The sequence below is a fragment of the Apis mellifera genome, linkage group LG5 (assembly GCF_003254395.2).
Source record: "Apis mellifera strain DH4 linkage group LG5, Amel_HAv3.1, whole genome shotgun sequence".
NCBI classification, from domain to species: domain Eukaryota; kingdom Metazoa; phylum Arthropoda; class Insecta; order Hymenoptera; family Apidae; genus Apis; species Apis mellifera.
In genome coordinates, this window is record NC_037642.1 from 1,823,647 (window position 1) to 1,843,212 (window position 19,566).

The 19,566-nt window shown below is 36.8% G+C and overlaps 1 protein-coding gene across 1 annotated transcript in view; it reads right to left on the reverse strand.

Annotated features, from left to right (window-relative positions):
- The window catches only part of LOC411058, a 78,282-nt gene extending 63,750 nt beyond the window's left edge, over positions 1 to 14,532 (reverse strand). The window contains exon 1 of the mRNA XM_026440871.1: positions 12,403 to 14,532. Coding sequence (XP_026296656.1) covers positions 12,403 to 12,634 — 232 coding nt within the window. The 5' untranslated portion in view covers positions 12,635 to 14,532. The remainder of the gene's footprint in view (positions 1 to 12,402) is intronic.
- Positions 14,533 to 19,566: the final 5,034 nt, after the last annotated feature.

Sequence of the window (19,566 nt, forward strand, 5' to 3'; positions counted from 1 at the left end):
TTGAATTTTTGAGAGAATTTATCTTCTTCTTTTTTTCTTCTATTTTATTTTTTTAACAATATATTATTGGGTGTTATATTCTAAGCTATTATCATTCAAAATTCATAATGAAATAACTTTTCTCGAATAATTTCATCTGAAACTATTTTTCACAACAGTAAAGATTAAATTTTTATAGTTTTGTAATTTAAAGTTTTAATCGAAAAATAAATAATTAAAATTTTAGAAGATTTTATAATCATCGACTATACACTTCGTCTAATTTTATACTTGTAGATAATATCTTGGAATTTTACAAGTCAAGACCAATTAATAATACAGAACGAATGATTAAAATTCTTGTAAAAATTGAATTCGATTCGATTCGAATTTCGAGTTGGTCCGATTTTTCCTCCCGCGTCCATCAATTTTTCCAAAAGCCTGAAGCAAAGAGAAATCGAATCCTATTCCCACAATACACAACGAGCACCCATTTCTACTACTTGCCGCGATAACGTCGGTTTTATCGTGCAGGTTTTCGAGTAATCACTCTCGTTGTTGGAACTTGAAACTAACCGCACGCGCGCGCATAACTCGAGTGTTTTATCGCAACCTCATCATCACCGCAGACTGCGCCTTCGGCCATGCATGTCGGTCTGTTTTTGCTACGCTACTCATATTAAAGGCCTCCAAGTCAAAGTGCTAATCCGATACGTGTGTACACGGGACATACATAAACACGGCTTAGGTACAGAGAACCAGTCGCGTTGTCCGTTCAAATACTCGGTTTCGCCTAAGTTTCAGAAAACTCCGCTCCAACTCGCACTTATTGTTTCTTATCCTTGAACAGGATTCTCCATTTTCACTAAGCTAAGTTTCGATTTTTCTAAACCATTCGTGGCGGGCACTTTGAATTTTTTTCTTTTCGAAAATAGATTTGAACATTTGAGCAAAATTTAAAATTCTTATATCATTGATACTTGTTCGAGGAAAAAATTGCATGTCAGGATAATGATTTAATAAGAAGAATAATTGGTATTAATAGATGATATTCTTTGAAATTTTAATAATAATGAATTATAATATCATCATATATATTCTACATATTCTGAAACGCACGATATTATGCATATCAAATATTTTCTTTTGAAAAATTTGCATACTTATATATCGTAGGAATTATCATTCGACAGCTTAATGATTGAATAAAAATTCCAATTAAAATTATATTCTTTATAATTTTTGAAAATTATAAATTAAAATTTTCATACGTTATCGAATTTATTTTACATCTAATTCTAAATTCGTAACGAAAAATCATATTCCTAATGTAATAATAAATAGATATGAAATACGTATCGCGCGGAAGTGTATTCAAGGAATTGTATATTTGATATTCAAATAACAACGTGTAAATAAATGTACGCGCGACGTTCTCCAGATTTGAATGGAAAAATAAATAAAATAAGAGGGAAAAAAGGAGGGGAAGAAGTAAGAAATTGATTCAAGAAAGCAATATTTCTGTTCGAGAAACTGTACAAAATATCATACCACCCACTGACTCGTTCAAAGTGCAAGCTAAAGAACTCGCATTGGCATAATTTTACGTAACGCCGCGCCGTTTCGAAGCATATACATAGTCCGTTATTTTTCGACTCGATCGTACGATTCGATCTCCCGATATCGGTGTCCAACGGTGCTGCGACATAATTGATTTTAGAATCGTGATTTGTTCGCGCCTAACACGCGATGTTTACTCGCATAACGTTTAGAAAACTTTGAAACCTCCAAGTTTTCAAGGTATTGTCCGATCGAGTCTGAACTGAATTTTCTCAAGTTGTCGAGGAGATTGAGATCGTTGTACGTATCACGCGTATCTGTAACTCAAGATACAATGGACGAATAGAACGAATATTAATCTTCTATAATCAGATTTTCTTCGTTCATAAATTTGGAGAAAAAAATTACTATTGACTATAAATTTTCCCTCAACGTGCAACTAGGAAACTATGCTTTCTAGTCTTCTAGAATAAATATGAAATATTTTATATTATTTCAAAAGTCAGAATGAATTGTATAATCGTTAATAAATAATATCAATAATCGTATAATCAAAGCAATAATTAAAAATATAATTTTCGAATAGTAATAAATAACTTTACATTGCTTTATATAATTAACCAAATTTTTTAATAAAAGTTGTTTCAATGAATCACAACTTCGTTTTTAATCATAACAGGATTTTTTGGAAATAAATTCTTCGAACTATATATCTACATTGTTTCGTTGAATATTAATTTGTTCATTTATGAATCTTGTCCATAATATTCAAGAAAAAAAATAGATGAAAATTAAAAAATTCCTGATGTCGAAGAACGAGACGAGTATCTTCGACTTATCGTTTGAGACGAAAGGAAAAAACTTGTTCGAGGAAAAATATTCCGGACGAATGGTCGATTACGTAAAGCAGCCGATTTTAACTAAAAATATAACGAACACGAGGATTACATCTAACGTTACAGCTTGCTGTCAAGTGATCTAAGGCATAGGAACGAGAAGTTGGGGAAATTAAAAATATTTTCGCCGACGTTAACGAACCTGGTGAAACGTTTGCGATCCGGCACGATCAATAAGATCGAGGGTACACGCGAACGGCCATATTTACGACGTGCAAACGTGATCACTTACAATATGTGATGCAGCCGATTGCCGCTCTCGAGGAGCTACGCGGAAGACCGCGCTTTCGTTCCGTGAGGTTGGCAGCAAGCGGAACTTTTTTCCCTTTTTCTTTCCTTTTCTTTCCCTTTCTTCGATCTTCGCTTACTCTTCACGCTGTGTACAATTAGTTTTTTTCTAAGTAAGCGAGAAAGATTGGGAAAATTCGCTTATATTTCGTAAGAAGCTTCGTTTATTTAAATGTGCAATTAAATTGGATTGGAAATTTTGATCGGGCAAAACGTTTCGAATATAGAGATATCTTTTGTTATTTTGTTCAATTGAAGAAATTTATGAATGAAATTTTTCCTATTTATACTTTTTATAATAATTAACGTACATCTATAGAGTAATAAAGAAAAAGAATTTCAAGAATTTCAAGAAATTCAATATATGAAAATATGAAAACAAATATAATAGAAATCTATTGTGAAAAATAATTAGATGTATAACGAGTTGAAATGCATACATTTCATTTCAATTAATTCCTAATAAGTGTAAGTGTTATAAGGCTAAGGCTAATCGGAAAGATATTTTACTTTCGAACAATTATTCCACTATTATACCTGGAGAGAATAAAAAAAGCAAATAAAAGTTTGTTGTAACAAATGATATCTTCGCTCGGTTACGCAACACCTTTGAACTGACCACTGCACGATAATGCTTTAATTCCTATACACTTAAAGTGACGTTGCAATAGTGCAAAAACCAGGTCGATGCCTTGAGCAGTTTTAACGCCAACCTATTTGTCATTTGGAGCGAAAGGAGTTAACGAGGAAACTGAATACTGCTTTGTATAACGGTTGAACAATTCCGTTCTGTGTTACTTCGCAATCTATTCCCTATTACCTTTATAAAAAACCGTTATGCAATTTGTTTAAACAACATACTTTGCATTTTCTTCAAATCTTTTCCTTTTTCCTGTCAACATTTATCAATCCAAAATACATTTCCTCAATCGTGGTACAACTCCAAACAGCGTTACGCTCCTGAGATAAATCAATATCACCGTTCAAAAAACAAATTCATAAAATTCGAGGAAGAAGAAAACATCTTATCGAAATAAAATTGTTAATAAAATTGTAATCTTTTTACTGATAGAATCGGATCAAATCCAACAAGTTTTTTAAATAGCATTGAGAATCTTTATTAACTCGATATTTATTAATTAAATATTACACTTCAACTCAATATGCATATATTTCGTACGTAATAATATATAAACAAGTTCGCCGTGTTATAATTCATCATCGTAGTCGCAAAACATTTATTTATTAACTAATTACAATGAAAATTGTATTCAATAACCGTGTAAACCGGTTGATCCAGCTAATCCACCTTCGATATCCCTAAATAAAAAATACTCTCCATCTCCCTGATACTCCCAACTGCCCCCCTCCCCTCCTCAACTGGACGCCACACTTCTCTCCCAATTGAATTCCTGAAACGATAATGGACAAGGAGTAGTCGTCAGTCGCGTCAGAGATCTCGAGATCTCTGAAATCCCCCCTCCCCCCTCCTTTTATATACAGTCGCGAGTATCCAAAAGCACCATCATCGGTCGCCGACGTCTACGATTCGCGGTCGCCGAGACGAGCGGCGAAAAGGCCTGTGCTGCTACTCCTCCCTCTGTGACGGGGCCAAGGAGACCTCTGGAGTTCCCCTTCGTCGTGACGAGGGCGGAAAGCCTCCCCTTTCTTCCTTTCTTTTTTTTTTCTTCTTCTTCTTCTTCTTCTTCTTCTTCTTCTTTTTCGAAAGGCAGCCAAGGATGTTGGTTTGTTTCGGTCGACAGGAAAATGGCGCCAGAGCAAAGAGAGAGAAAGAGAGAAACAGAGAGAGAGAGAGAGAGAGAGAGGAGCAGCCAGACCAAGAGTGGAGAGTCCTCTCCCTCGCGCGTAGTTCACGCTGGTCAGGCTGGCCCTACACTCCTTTGCTCTCTCTCTCGGTCGAGAGAGCGGCTTCGCGACTCGCCAGGCCCTTCTGGCCCCCCCTCCCCCCCTCCCTATCTGCCTTTCTGGCCCTTCGTTCCTCCCTCGCGTCCCTGTTCGAGGACCTACAGGGTCCCTCTGCCCCGTCCTTCTTTCGCCCGGTGGCATCGTCCTCGCGTCTACAGTCTCTGAAGCTCCACTCGCTGATGCGGAGCACTGACCCGCAAACTGGTTCCTCCATTACACCAGGCTTTCTCCCCCTCCCACCCTTTGCTCTTTCTCCCCGCCTCCGTGTCCCTCTTTCTCTCTCTCCTCCCTTCCAACGACCGCTGCCCCCTCGACTTCTTTCTTTCCCCCTTCGTCCCCGTGTTTCGTCGTCTCGGATCACTTCGATTCCCTCTAGTTCTCCATCTCCCTTTCTTTTTCTGTGTCTTTCCGTGCTCTTTTTTCCTCTCTCTCTCTCTCTCTCTCGTTCTTTTTCTGTTTCGCCGTTGCCCTTTCTCTCTTTATCTCCTTTCGTCTCTTTTGCAATTATACTTGCAATCAGCCTTGATACATCCGCGTCAAGCTTCTGCAACAACCCCCTACGGAACGATCCACCTCGTCAAGTGTTTGACGCTTCGAGATTCGGTAAAACGACACTTTCTCTTTCGTTCTAGTTGATCGTGTTGCGTAGGATCCTTTCTTTTCCTCTTTCGATTGTCAGTTGTTGCTTCTTGATCGACGAAGCAAGAAGCAAACGAAATTTGAATTTTTGTTTTTCGTGTATAAAGTTGCATCTCGATTACGTTTTTTTTTTTCTGTTTCTTGTATCGATAGTTGAATACTCGAAATATCATTGATATAAAATTGATATGAGATTTCATTGTCTTCGAAAGATTTTTAAATTTGGATCATTCGGTAATGGATTTATCAATTATCGAAGATTATAAAGACAAGGTATTGTTATGATATTGTATTCTTCTCCTTTAACGCTTCGACGTTTATCTACTTTAAGAACTTACTTTTAACTGTTGTTTACCAAAACGAGAACGCAATGGGATCGTAAAAGATTCAGAGGTCGTAGCAGACTTAAAGCAAACGATCCTTTAACCTTTACCGTTTCGACGGAATGCTGGACCATAATCTTACGCTTCCGAACCAAGATGAAGATCTAAAAATTATCGATTCTTGGCAATTTATTATTTCCAACTTTGAATTGTAACAATTCCATGTATTTCATATAAGAATTTTGTCGATATCATTTCTCGAAAAGTTTTATTTTGTCGCTGAAACAAGATTTCAATCAGAGGAATAAAAATTAAATATTTCCATTATTTTATAAAAATTAATAATTTCTTATTTTAGTGATAAGATCTAAACTGCTCGAGAGGACGAAAATCCTTCTATGATCCGTTCCATGTTTGCTGGAACGCCGATAGGCCGTATTAACATTGTCGTTAAACGAAACGAATTATGAAGTGGAGCTTAATGAAGTTTCGGTTTTCATCGGGCCGTGCGCGTTTTCCCCGCGGCGGTGGGAGCCGGCAGGCGTGGAATTAGCGCTGAATTAATTCGCACTTTATCGCCTGTCCGAAGGCGAGCGACCACGCGTTTCCATGCCCGACCCAGCGCGCATCAACGCCACTAATTTCGCCGGCACCGCGCGGATAATTGGCGATCGTCGCTCGCGATTGTCCATCGCGTCGTGGATGCCGGCCTTCGAGATGCGTTTTCCTCTCGCGTGACAAGCGATCGATAAGCGGAAATGGTATAATGGTGGTTGCTCTATTATTTATAAAGATCGAATTGGATCGATCGTTCGATAACGGGGGCAAGGATAAGATAAGGATGATGAAAGGGAGGAGATTGTCTTTCTTTCATCTTCTTCTTCTTCTTTTTTTTTTTTCTTGTGATTAATATTGATGTAAAATTTTGAAGATCGAGTTCTAGGTGTCGTAAATCATGAATAAATTATGAAGTTTCGAAAGAGAATTTTGTAATTTGATAATTTGTTAATTGTTATTATTATCTGCTCGTAAATTAAATATGGAATTATAGATTGAATGAGTCACAAATAAAAAATAAAAAGAAAATTATTTAGTCTACGATTGCTGTTTATCCAATTCTTTTTTTCAAAATTTTCTATATCTCTCTAATCCGTTTATTTAAAAATCTTTGATGATAAACGAAACAAACTTGCGACTTTGAAATTTTCTCAGTAACGAAATTATTCTCTCTTATTTGTGTATTTAATAATATATATAAAAAAAAGAAATCTTGGAAACGAAAGTCGAAAAATAGCAAAGACAAAAGTGATCGAAAGATCGAATAATCGTTTGTAAATTTTTTTCATTCGTAATGTAAAAAAAAAAAAAAAAGAGAAGAAGAAAAATAAGACTAACGATGACGCAAGCGTCGCGTCAAATAATACGATCTATTAAGCATTACTGAATCAAATCCAATTAATTGCATTAGATGATTAAGTTCGATTTCACGACGTATCATTGTCTATGAGCTAATCGTCCTCGTTAGAAACATTAAGACCGTTCTCATTGAAACGAGAAAAAAAAAAAGAAAAATCAACCGAAGAATAGTCTCGTTGTTTAAATCTATCATTTTCTTTAAATATTCTTATATTTATCCATCTTTTTCAAAAAAGTAAAAATTGTACTAATTTTAAAAATTTTCTTCCTTATCTATTTATAAAATTATATTGTTAATTTTTAAAATGTTACGTTATCGCTATTTGAATTTATATATTATTTATTCTTTTTTCATCATCTTGTTTTAAATTTCGATACGAAAAGTTTAAAAATTTTAAATTTCGAATTCCTAATATCGTGAAAGCGGTCAGAATCTTTGGAGCAACTTTCCCAAACAGCGTCACGAATTCCATACGTCTAGTAAAAATAAATTGTTCGACACAGTCCACTCGCCAAGACGTCCTTTTCAATTATGACAATTTCTCGCTTATTCGCATATTCCTCTTAGCATGCTGCAAAACTTGCTTTCTCTGTCTCGGTTACTTCGGTTTACGACACCGAAATAATCGTTAGGGAATAAAATATACATTTCTGGATTTCTGCCTTGTGCAGCGTAGTTACAACGTTTTTTTCAAGGAAGGGGGCACGATTTCTTTTTGTACGGGTGGCTGAGATCTCGTAATTCACGACACTTGCCCGATTAGCAGCCGTTTTAAATTACGTGCAAAGTAGACAATAATAGAACGAGAACACGGACTAACGTGGCTTGCCACGAGGTAAAAACATTTAACGCTTTTGCAGTTGTGCCACAACTGGGTTCGATGACAGTGTGCAGTAATTTAACAATGGCAATTATTTGACGGGGACAATGCATTTTGCCCATACTTTATCCATAAAGGAAAACGTAATAGAATCTAATAATTTAATTATTAATCAATAATATTAATAAGAGAAAATAATAATAGAAGAAGACACAATTTGTTATCAGTGCGGATTAAATATGACATTTAATAAAAATAAAATTGAAGATTATATAATAATATAATATAAAAATTATAATAAGAAATGATAATATTAATGATCAAAGGGAAAAATATTTTTATTTTTTCCTCTAAATTAGAGTTCTGGTTTTAATGCCTCATTACATTCATTCACTACATCGAAGAAGATGTAGTTATTTCGGATGATAAAATAGGTTTAATTTGAACAGTGAAATATTCAATTTGTAAAATATTTGCATAATACGACATTCGATTAGAACATTTAGATAATTTGCTTTTCAAGTAATGGTACTTTTCCCATATCTGCATTGCCAAAGATAATATTAAGTGGAAAATACTATAGGTATATGCACAGCTGTATCCTACATATCGTCTTATTTGCGATTTTCTTTCGCGTCGAAACCCCTTTATCGCATCCTTTACAATAAGTAGTTCCTTTGCGAACGAATGTAATTATCAATGTAATTATCTTGCGGCAGATGCAATCCAACTGGTCGCCGCTACACGTCCACTTTTTTAATTTAAGAACCTTGAATCGCAAGTATTTTGCCGCTTATAAATACCATTAAACGCTTAACTCTATTAATGCTTAATGTCGAACGATATAATTTACATCATCTATATAAAAACATTTTACTCTGGTGATCCGACTAATTGTAAAAATTTTCTATCGAATTTAAATGCTATCTTGCTTAACAAAAAGAAATCACCTTTTTGACTTGCTTCAGTTTTCTCTTCAAGTATCATTTCTAACGTATTTTCGTACAATTTTACTTGTATTCAATCTGATTATGCACAAATATTTCTATCGATATTATTTAATGATTTAACAATTTGATAAATTATTCGATAATCCATATGATAAATATAAAAATAAGTAAACATTCCTTAACTTTTATAAGAAAAAAAATATTTCTTATTCATCGTATCAACACGAGTAAAGTGTAATCTCTTTGTAACAATATAAAAACGAAAGTATTTTCTAAATAATTGCAATTATTATATCGTTTCTCTTTATTCTAAATCTAAAGAAAAATTTTTTCAAAGATTACTCGTATCATTTATCAGAATATTTCTCAGAAACAATGCCTCGAATCAGGCTTTATTTAATGCATGCCTCTCATCATCGATACAAATTCATTTTATAAGATTCCTGCGAATACTTTGGCCAATTCTTCTTCCCGACGACGTTCCTCCCGGCAGGAAGTAGCGAAAATAAACGAGTCGAAACGAAAATAAGTATATAACCCACCCCCTGGTCTACCTGTTACGTTTTAAAATCGGAACGAATCGACAATGCGATCAAACCGAATCGAATCGAAGAGAAGGCAGAGAGTTGATGGTGACACACTTTATTCTAAACTTCGCGATAAATAAACAATTCGATTGATCGATTGTTCCGCGTTGTTTGCGTAACGAGAAAATTGGAGTCCTGGTATATAACAATCGGAACACACCCTGGTTTCGAGTTACGTCAACGCCAGTTGTCATTAGACGTTAACTATTGTCGCGTTTGCAAAGTGTCCGGTAATTGATTGCGATGGATGGAGGGTGGGGAGGGAAGGTTTTCGATCAAACGAATCGATCTCGATGCATTTTCCTTTGCAAATTATCCAAATTTTCTATCGTATCGTATTTTTAAACTGATATTGAAAATATAAATTAGAGATGTATAACAAAAAAATAAATAAAAATAAGCGTTGTGTCGATACATTAAAATTTTTTCAGAATATAATTGAAGAAATGTATTGAAAGATACAAATGACAAATGATTAATACTGATTAATAATCTCGATATTTCATATATCATTTTATAAAATAGAAATAAAAGTTTTTTTAAGAAGAATATTTTTTTAATAAATAATCAGATAGTCTAATTTTAGAATTTTAGAAAAAAAAAATTACGATCTTTTTAAAAGTTATAATTTCTTTCTAAAAGTTTATTGGAATACTTTATACATTTTTATTTATATTAAATTAAATTTTTAATTCTTTCTTTTTTTTTTAATTTTTTAATATTAAACGAACAGAGAAATAGAAATTTGGATCGAAAAAATTTGTTATACGTAGTAACTATATTTTAGAGAAGAAATTGTCATCACAAGAGAATAAAATATATCATAAATCTATGAGTCATATTTTATCCTATTTCCATTGAAAAGAAATTGGCGTTAAAGAAGATGATAAAATGGGCCAAATGATATATTACGTTACATCATTTTTGAGTTATAAAAGATTTAATACATCATAAATTTTCACCTTTCTTCTTTCTTTCTTTGACCATTTAACTATAGACAGACATTTCATCTTTTGTAAATATCTAAATTTCACTTATACACCTATATTGAAAAATGGATACATCAATCTTTTTCTTATTATTATTTTATTGCATATTTTATAATAATCGTAAATTTATAATAATAATACGCTTCAAACGCTTTTATCTAATCCTTGTTACATATAGTAACAATTTGTAAATAATTTTTTAAATATTGTTATAAATATGAAGAAGATGGATTATTCGAAATGTGTATTATATTATGAGTGATAAATCTTATATTGTAATTATAAATTCATACAATCATAAATCGTTATTTAATATATGCTAACATAATGCAATAAGCATCGTATATAACAAGAAGATAGTCGTCTTAATACGTTCGTTATCGTTGATTAGGGAGAAAGTCAACCGCAACATTCCTCGCTTTAATTATAGTAATTTCATAATAAGAAAAAATAAAAAAGGATGAAAACGTAATGAGCGTAATAATATGGTGGAATGTAGTTCATTCTTTATGTGTAACAAATTTCATATATCATACTTTGAAAACTAAAAAGCAATATTTGTCATACACTTGACATTAATTTTCAGAAGGAAGCTAGGATGTCATGTATCATATTGTCGCTCAAAGATATATTAGAACACTTTTGTTCACGCAGTATAAATTCTATTATTCTCGTTATTTTGGATTTTTCGAATATACGAATAATTCAATTATTCAAATTTTCCGTACAGTTTTATGCACACAGGCGTGATGTTAAAACTTCAATAAATATATTTTATTATCAATAAATATATATATATATGATCGTGTGACGTTTATTAACTATATCAATAGCTGTATCATAATTAACAGTAAATTTAAAAGGAATATAAAAAAAAAGAGCTCCGATATTTTTAACGTTATTTCAAATTATTTGTGCTGATTTTTGTGCAATCCAATGATAATTATTACGGTAAAAGTGGAATAATGAATATCTCTCGCATAAAAATAAAGAAATGTAGGTGTACAAATGCGAACAACCTGCAAAAATGTTCTACTTTTCTGAAATATCCTGACATTTTTATGGTATCGAGCAGCTGCATCTTAATACAGCCAATACAGCGAAGCGAGAAATTTGGGACGTTGATTTTTATCGATTAATCGGGGTGAGCTTTTTACATCACCATCCTTGAATTATGGAGTTCAGTATGGTTTCGATGAATTTTCTTTCTTTCTTTCTTTATTATTGTATTCCATTTTTTTTTATTTTATTTTCTTATCACTAATTAAATGGAATTTCTGTAATTGAAATTTTTGTATAAATCTCCTTAGTATCAATAATTTTTTGTCTATTTCTAGAATGCAATAATTAAATACTATATATAAATAATTATTTGCGGAGGAAACTAATCTGAATAAATATTAAAAATTATATAAATATTTTTTTTTACATTATTTCTTCTTTTTTCGATGAAATAATCGACATATATCCTATCAAACATCTAATCTATTCGAAGATAGAAAAACTAACGATCAAAATAAAAAAGAAATATGATATTACGATAAAACTGGAAATAATTAAAATTATTCCATTTCCTTTATAAATCAAATTTGCTTTAACGTGTAAAAGTCTTATCTTGCATTGTCTTCAACTATTCATACTTAATCTTTTGAATACTAAATACTTGAAACACGAAAATTTCTTGTAGAGAATGAATGATTCTCTATGACCATGAAAATATAATATAATTTTACAAAATATCCATTGATAATTTTCTACGTTATTTAACAAAATTTAACATAAATAAAATTACATCTATATAAAATTCTCTCTTTTACAACAAAAAACCAAACTTTAACATCGAGACGACTCATCTATTAACTTACAAAGCAACGATCTCTACAATCCTAACTTTTTATATTCCTCTCGATATAATCTAAAATCGATTTTCCCCTCCGAAAAAATCCGAGGAAAAAGAATCTTCTCGCTTCGATGAGAAATATAAAAATAAGGAAGAACAAGTTGATTGATAGATAAACGTGCACTCACCCGTCGCAGACTGGGTCTGAAGCAACAGTCCGATCAACGAAACCAGAACGTAAGTGTTGTACCGGGGTGCCACGATACCCCGTCGCAGGGTCGTCATCTCAGGCGGCCCCCGCCAGGTGCCCCCTCGAGCTGCCGCCGCCCCTGCGACCGCCTTCGGCAGCTTCGGCTTCTCAACTTCCGCCTTCGCTCCCGCCAGCTCCACGCCGCGCAGTCCTCGTGCTTCACATCTCATCTGCCACGCCGCTGTCGCTTCTTCCCCGTGCGCTGCCGACCCTGTTTCCCTGTCTTCCCCGAAACTTCTCTCTCGCCCCCAACGTATTTTACCACGTATTACCGGGCCGCCACCACCTCCACCTCTTGGACCACCTCGTCATTTAACACACCGAAACGTTCGATCCTTTACCAACCACGATCCGCCCCCCCTTTCCTCTCCACTTCTATTCACTCTCTAAGTATATGTATATATATATATATATATATATATTAACGATACTGTGCACCAACAATTGGATGGATTATACGCGTTACAGTTCGAAGGGAAAAAAAAGAAAAGAAAAGAAGAGAGTATTTCCTCCTCGGTGCCGTTTCTCTTATCTTATCCCGCGTCTTATCGTCCCATCTGGCCGCGATGAAGGGCCGAAAAATCCGAACACCGAGGAATCGGTGTCACGCGGCTACGAGGCGCACACCCGATTGCCACGCGATTAATGTGGCTCGCATTCCCGCGAGAAAGTTTCACAAGGACGACACACGAGTATATTTCCGAAATATTTCCTTCCCTCGCTCGATTGATTCGAAGCAACGATTCGATGAGAGGAAATGGGCGACCACTGCGTCGAGTTTGTTTTTCGGTGACGATTTTATTATTATCCAAGTTATTATTATTATGAATAAATCCCGATCGAATATCGAGTAATACGCGATTAATTCCTTCTCCGGTGAAACTTCACGGGCGGTGAACGCGAGAGAAACTACACGCGGCGACGAGGAGCGAACAGGGCCCGTGTTGCGGATCACGTGTCCGGCCAAGGAAACTCACTGAACAGTCACACCATCCACGAGGTGAAGCACGCCGCCGAGAGAGGCCGAGAGGGGAAAAGGGCGTTCGGTGGAAGCCGAGGAATCGATTCGAAACACCTGTAGAAGAGGCGACGTGTTTCCGTTCCGTTTCGTTCCGGCAAACGGTCCCCAGCCTAGAGCAGCACCCAACAATATTCTGTCCTGTCACCGTGTGTGCACCACCAATCGCGTACTTTCTCGAGCTCCGTACGTATACATGTATGCGTGTGTATATATATATATATACATGTATATACATGTATACGTATATACATATATATATATATCTTTCCTTTTTTCTTCCTTCAAGGGGCACGCGTCTTCCGCTTCCGAATTACGAGTCGTCTCATTTCGATCGTCTGACACATGTCACAACGACGCACCATCCAGCGTGTACCATCTCCTCCTACGTTCTTCTTCCTTCTCCTCTCCTTTTCCTCTCTTTCTTACTCCTTCTTAGAGTCCTCGTGACCGGTTGGTAAGGTTAATCTCGAAACGTCCGCGGCGACACGTGGACACGATAAGAGGCGCGAAACGCGTATCTTTCCGGCCTCTTGCTCGCGAACGATCGGCTCGAGCACGAGCCGGCCCGCCTCACGACCTGCCTCACTCACCACGATCGTCCCCGTCGATCGTCCGCCAACGAGTGACGACGGACGATCTTATCTACGGCCGAAGAAGAAGAAGTAGAAGAGGAAGAAGACGATGACGACGAGGACGAAGACAACGAAGAGACGGCTGCGAGGTCGTTTCGCTCGTTTCCCTCGCTTCTTTTTTTTTTTTTTTTTTTTTTTACTCTCTTTTATATCCTCGCTCGTAATCGCGGGTCCGCTCGACCGTTCCGGGTCTCGAGAACGAGCGCGGGTAGTTTCGTGGCGCGCAGATTCGTCAGATGGAAACCAAGCGCGCACGAGGCCGCCCGGCAGACTGAGAGTAGCAGTCGACAGTCGACAGTCGGCAGGCAGCAGCGGCAGCAGCAGCAGCAGCAGCAGCAGCAGCTAGTAGCAGCAGCCAGCAGCCAGCAGCAGCAGTATACAAGGCGGAACGTTTCCCCGTGTGCCGAGCGAAGCTCTGCAAAAGCGGTCTGCACACGCGGCCGCGCTGTGTTATGTTGTGTCCCCACTTCCCTTCTTGAAGCGCGCGATCGCGGCTGCGGCTGCGGCGGCGGCGGCGGCACCGGCTCGCCTATCTGCCTGTATGCCTCTATGCCTTGCCTTGCCTTGCCTTGCCTGCGCCTGCCTCCTCTATATCTGCCTGTATGCCTTGCCTGTTTGTCCGCCTGCCTGTCTCATGCATGCATGCATGCATTGCATGTCTCGCCTCCTTCTCTCCACGACCTCTCCTCTCGACCATACCTCCTTCTCCTTAGCCCACTCCTACTCCTCCTCTTCCTTCTTTTCTCCTTCTCCTCGCTGATTCTTCGCCATCCTCCCTTCACCGCCTCCCTCCCTCCCTCCCTTCCCTCCCTCCCTCCCTCCCCTCCCCGGACACTGCCTTCCTTCCTTCCTCCTGAACGCGGCTCCATCGCCTCGTTCTTTCACACTCTCTTGCGATTCATTCCTCCTACGCTTTCCTTCCTCTTTATCTTTCTCCCCCCTCCCTCTCTCCTTTTCCGTCTCCCTTCATTTCGTTCCTCCTCCTTCTTCTTCTTCTCGTCTCTTTCCACTTTCTTTCGTCGCTTTTCCGAATACGTCGCGTTTATCTTTTATCCGCCAAGCTGTTTCTTCCTTCTTCCCTTCGTCTTCGTCTCCCTCCTTTTCGTCCTTTTCTTTCTTTTTCGCGATGCGCCCCCTTTGTCGGGGCCCGGCTATCGCGATCTTCTCCTTCTCCTTCTTCTTCTTCTTCTTCTTCTTCTGGTATTTTACTTCCGGTATTCGGTATCTGTATTACAAGGTAGGAGGAAAGCAGTGTTGTTGCACGCCGCGGGAGATTCGATTCCGCCCGCGGGCTGAGGGGAAGGTGGGTCCCACCGTGGGGATATTTTTTGCCCGGTTCCGCGATATTTATAGTATAGCCGCGTTTCTGTTTGTTTCGGATGCATAAATTGTGTAAGGCCTCCTTTTTCGACCGGGTAGAAGACCGGGGTGGGGCTCGAATGGAGGGGGAGGGGACGGAGGAGGAAGGGGAGGAGGGGGGGAAGGTAGAAAAGGAAAAGTGGCCGAGAGTGTCTTCTTTGTTCCCTCGTCGAGGGTCGTTAACTCTCCGTCCCTCCGATGACGGATTTTTCGGATTCTTTTTGCGTCGCGCGGCGAGGAGGGGAAAGAAATTGCAAGTGCGACGAAAGACGATCTCTCCCGCGTTCGAGCGTAAATCGAGAGTATCGGGGTAAACAGTTTTCGTTCCGTGCGCGTTTCACGAATAATTTTTCGCGATTCTCGTTTTTAATTTGCCATCGTTTTCTTCTCTCTTTCTTTCTTTTTTTTTTATCGACAAAATTAATTAAATTAGTAATAATAATAATAGAGATTACGACTGATAAGAATGTTAGAGATGGAAGTAAATTTTGAGAAAGATTATTGGTCTGAAATATTATTGGAAGAAATATCTGTAAAATTTTGAATCAAAAATTTCCTATTAAATTATAAAACGTTGTAATTAAATTTAAATATCAAACGTGCAGGGAAATATTCAGGAATTGAAATCTTTTAAATCGTTAAAATTAAATAAGTAAAAATGCGACTACGTACTTGTTAAATTGCTTCAAATATTTTCCAAGTATTTCTAATTTCGTTTTCACACTTTTCACAAAAGCACCTGGATGATAAACTTTGAGACTTCCAAATATCCAAATTTTATAAAAGAAAGAAAGAAAGAAAAGAAAAGAAAAGAAAACTAAAACTGAAACACTTTTAACTGAGTTTAGAATCGTTTTTTCAGTCGATCTTTCTACAATCTTACTTCTACGTTTTTTCTCGTGAATAATAATAGTGGTAGTCGGAGAAAACAATAGAGTCGACGATCGAGAATCGTGTTTCTCCTTTCACTCGTTTCGGTTTCGCTTCTTCAGTTTCCGTTTCCACTCAGTGGGTCCATTCTGTTTTCTTGCTACTTCCCTCGCCGTTTAATGATGGTTATTATAGTATCGTGGTTATTATATATTTTACTTTGAAAATAAAATTGTGCATGAGAAAGTATAGAAAGTTTTTCGATTGTTTCAGCTTTAACGATTATCTTAATCATCCCCAGTCAGCCTTTCTTCACTCTTTGCAACTTTGTCCACTTTGTTTTTCGTTCGTATTTTTGGTAAATAATAGATCCTTTCTTGGATTATGTAATATTTCTTTCCTTTTTTTTTTTTTTATATTCATTATTCCACTCGATCGAATCGTTGCTTCGTTTGATTGATGAATTATTTCAGTAAATTTTGATCGATAATTATTAATCCTTTTATGTAAAAACAGTTTGAGTGCAACTATTTAATCATTTTGCGATAAATATTCCGACTTTTCTTTTACTTTTTAAAATAAATATAATCATAATTTGTGCATAAAATTTACAATAGTTATAAAAAAGTGTCAAAACTTAAACTATCAAATAAAAAATCAATATGTAAACAAACTACGAAACATAATAACGTCATGCATTTTTTAGTGATAAAAGAAATAAGTTATCTTATATCCAATAACGTTATAACCAATACTAGAAATTATCACAATTACAAATCATAAATCAATATTATCCAAGCTGTTAAAAACTTTAACAATTTAATTCTTTTCCCCAAAGACCAATCAAAAACCCTTTTTCTTTTTTCCATATTTTCGAATTAGGAAAAAACAAAGATAAAAAGACAATTTAAACATATAACAATATAAGCAATAAACCAACACCGTTAAAAAGCTACCAAAGTAGCGAAGAATCATCCCCCCACTCCCCCGAGACTGTGTCGTCCTTTCCGGCAAAGGGTTAACGCTTACCGAGCACCCTCGAACGAGTACGAGGAGGCAGACTTTTACGAGGCAGATGGGACACTGTATCCCCTAAGATCGAATTCTTTCCGGTTCCAAAAATCGTTCACGGCTACGTTTATATTATAATTGCACAATTATGCTGAAACAGTGGTATGAATTTTTGAACTTTGACCGAGATAAGACTCTACAACGAATAGAATGCAAATTATAAACTCGTTTACGTACAAATTAATCTTATCCTTATCAGCTTTCTCGATTAATTGAATTTCAATTTTTCATCTACTTTATTAAATTAAAATTGAATTAATTCCATCACTAAAAAGTATCCCTTCTTTTCTCCCATATATGTATATACATATATATGTGTGTATATATGTATATACATGTAATATCAGTTATGGCACAGTTTATATACAGTCGACCCACTGCGAATAACGTCACTGTTGCAGCAATTGTGTACGAAACGTGTGCATATATATATATATATACATCACATACGATCACCGGTCACCGCGAGTTCGGCCCCTCTTTCCCAAGGATCGTGACAGATCGAGAGAGATCCTTGCGATCTAGGCGCCTAGTAACGCCCTGTTTCCGATACAGGCTGTTTCCGGTCCCAGAGATGGAGATGGTGGAGAACGGGGAAGAAGAAGAAGAAGAAGAAGAACAAGAACAAGAACAAGAACAAGAAGAAGAACAAGAAGAAGCGCGGACAGCGTGACACACACGCGTAAAGACAATTCGAGTCGAGGGTCGTACGACCTTGCCTCCGTCCCGGTGGCAAAGTGCAATAGTAATTGGTGGATGCACCGGTGCTACGTCTCTCTTTTATACCGGGCGGCCACGAGAAAACGGTACCGCCCCCTTGGCCACGTGACGATACCTTTGCAGCCGGACCTACCACGCGCTTCTTGCAGCGCATCCCCTTCAAACGGTACAACCAGAACCCCCACCAGGAGGACTTTGCACCCTTCCTTCCTTCCGTCCTTCCTTTCGCCGTTTCCTTCTTCCGAATTCCGCCCCCCCTCCCCCACCTTGTCTTGGATGCACCTCGTTGATAATTTTAAGAAAGGAAGAAAGGAAGGTGGAGGGAAGATGAGGGATGCTCGTTCCATCTTAGATGCATCCTTGTTTGAGAATTTTTTTTTGAAAAAAGAAAGGACAGTTCCCTCTTCCCTTTGACTCGACTTTCTTTTTCTATAATTTTTTTAAGAAAGAAAGGGGAAGTGATTGCTAAAACTTCAGAAAGGAAGGAATAACTTGTCATCGTGTTTGATGCAATTGATGATGCATTGATACATTTTTTTTTTTTTTCAAGAGAGAAAGGATTAAATGATTGGAGTGATAGTTTGTTTGGAAATGGTGTTGAGATAGATCGGGATGTTGACGGATGTAAGAGGAGATTGGGTGGATCGAAGGGTGCGTTGAAATTCGGGGAATGGGGATGGTTTTATCGAGCAATGAAGCGAGGGAGAGATTGGGTTTACGGGTTGATTTGGGTATTGCGTTTGAGTGATTAGAAGTGATCGAATCAATGATTTCGCAAGTATGAATGGATAGCATATTATATTCTAAAGGAGTTAAAAAATTAATCGATTATTAACAATGTAATAAATCATTTTATAATTTAAATATTTACTCTGCCTTATTAAAAAATTACATCTTAAAAACATCTTAAATTTGTTATTTGAAGATGATTATTAAAAACTTTTGTGACTGGCTGTAATAAGTGGATTTTAAGTAAGACATAAGGAAGAAAGATTCTAAGAAAATGGAATTTTATAAAAAAGAAAACGTGAAGAAATATATAGAAATGGGATCACTGAGTTATTTACTTCACAATTAAAGAAATAAAACTTGTCGCTTTTGCGAGAGGATCACAGAATTGGATCATAAAAACGAAATGACAACGAATGTTGAATGTTAAAGAAAGTCTGATCATCATAAAAATTTGTAAATTGCCCTTGAAACTGCTTCCCAGAAACGGTTTCGCGACAAAAGATTTCATCCACGTTGGAATTGGTTCCTTTTTTCAGCTTCGAAAGGGTCCGAGGAGACGTATAAATAAAGACAAGATAAAACACCGGACGATGTCACAAAGTTGCAATGAAATGTAAACACGGTTGAACGAACCCTATCATTTTAATGCACCGCCCAATGAAATTCTCGCGATCCGAATCGAATTTCTTCCATGACG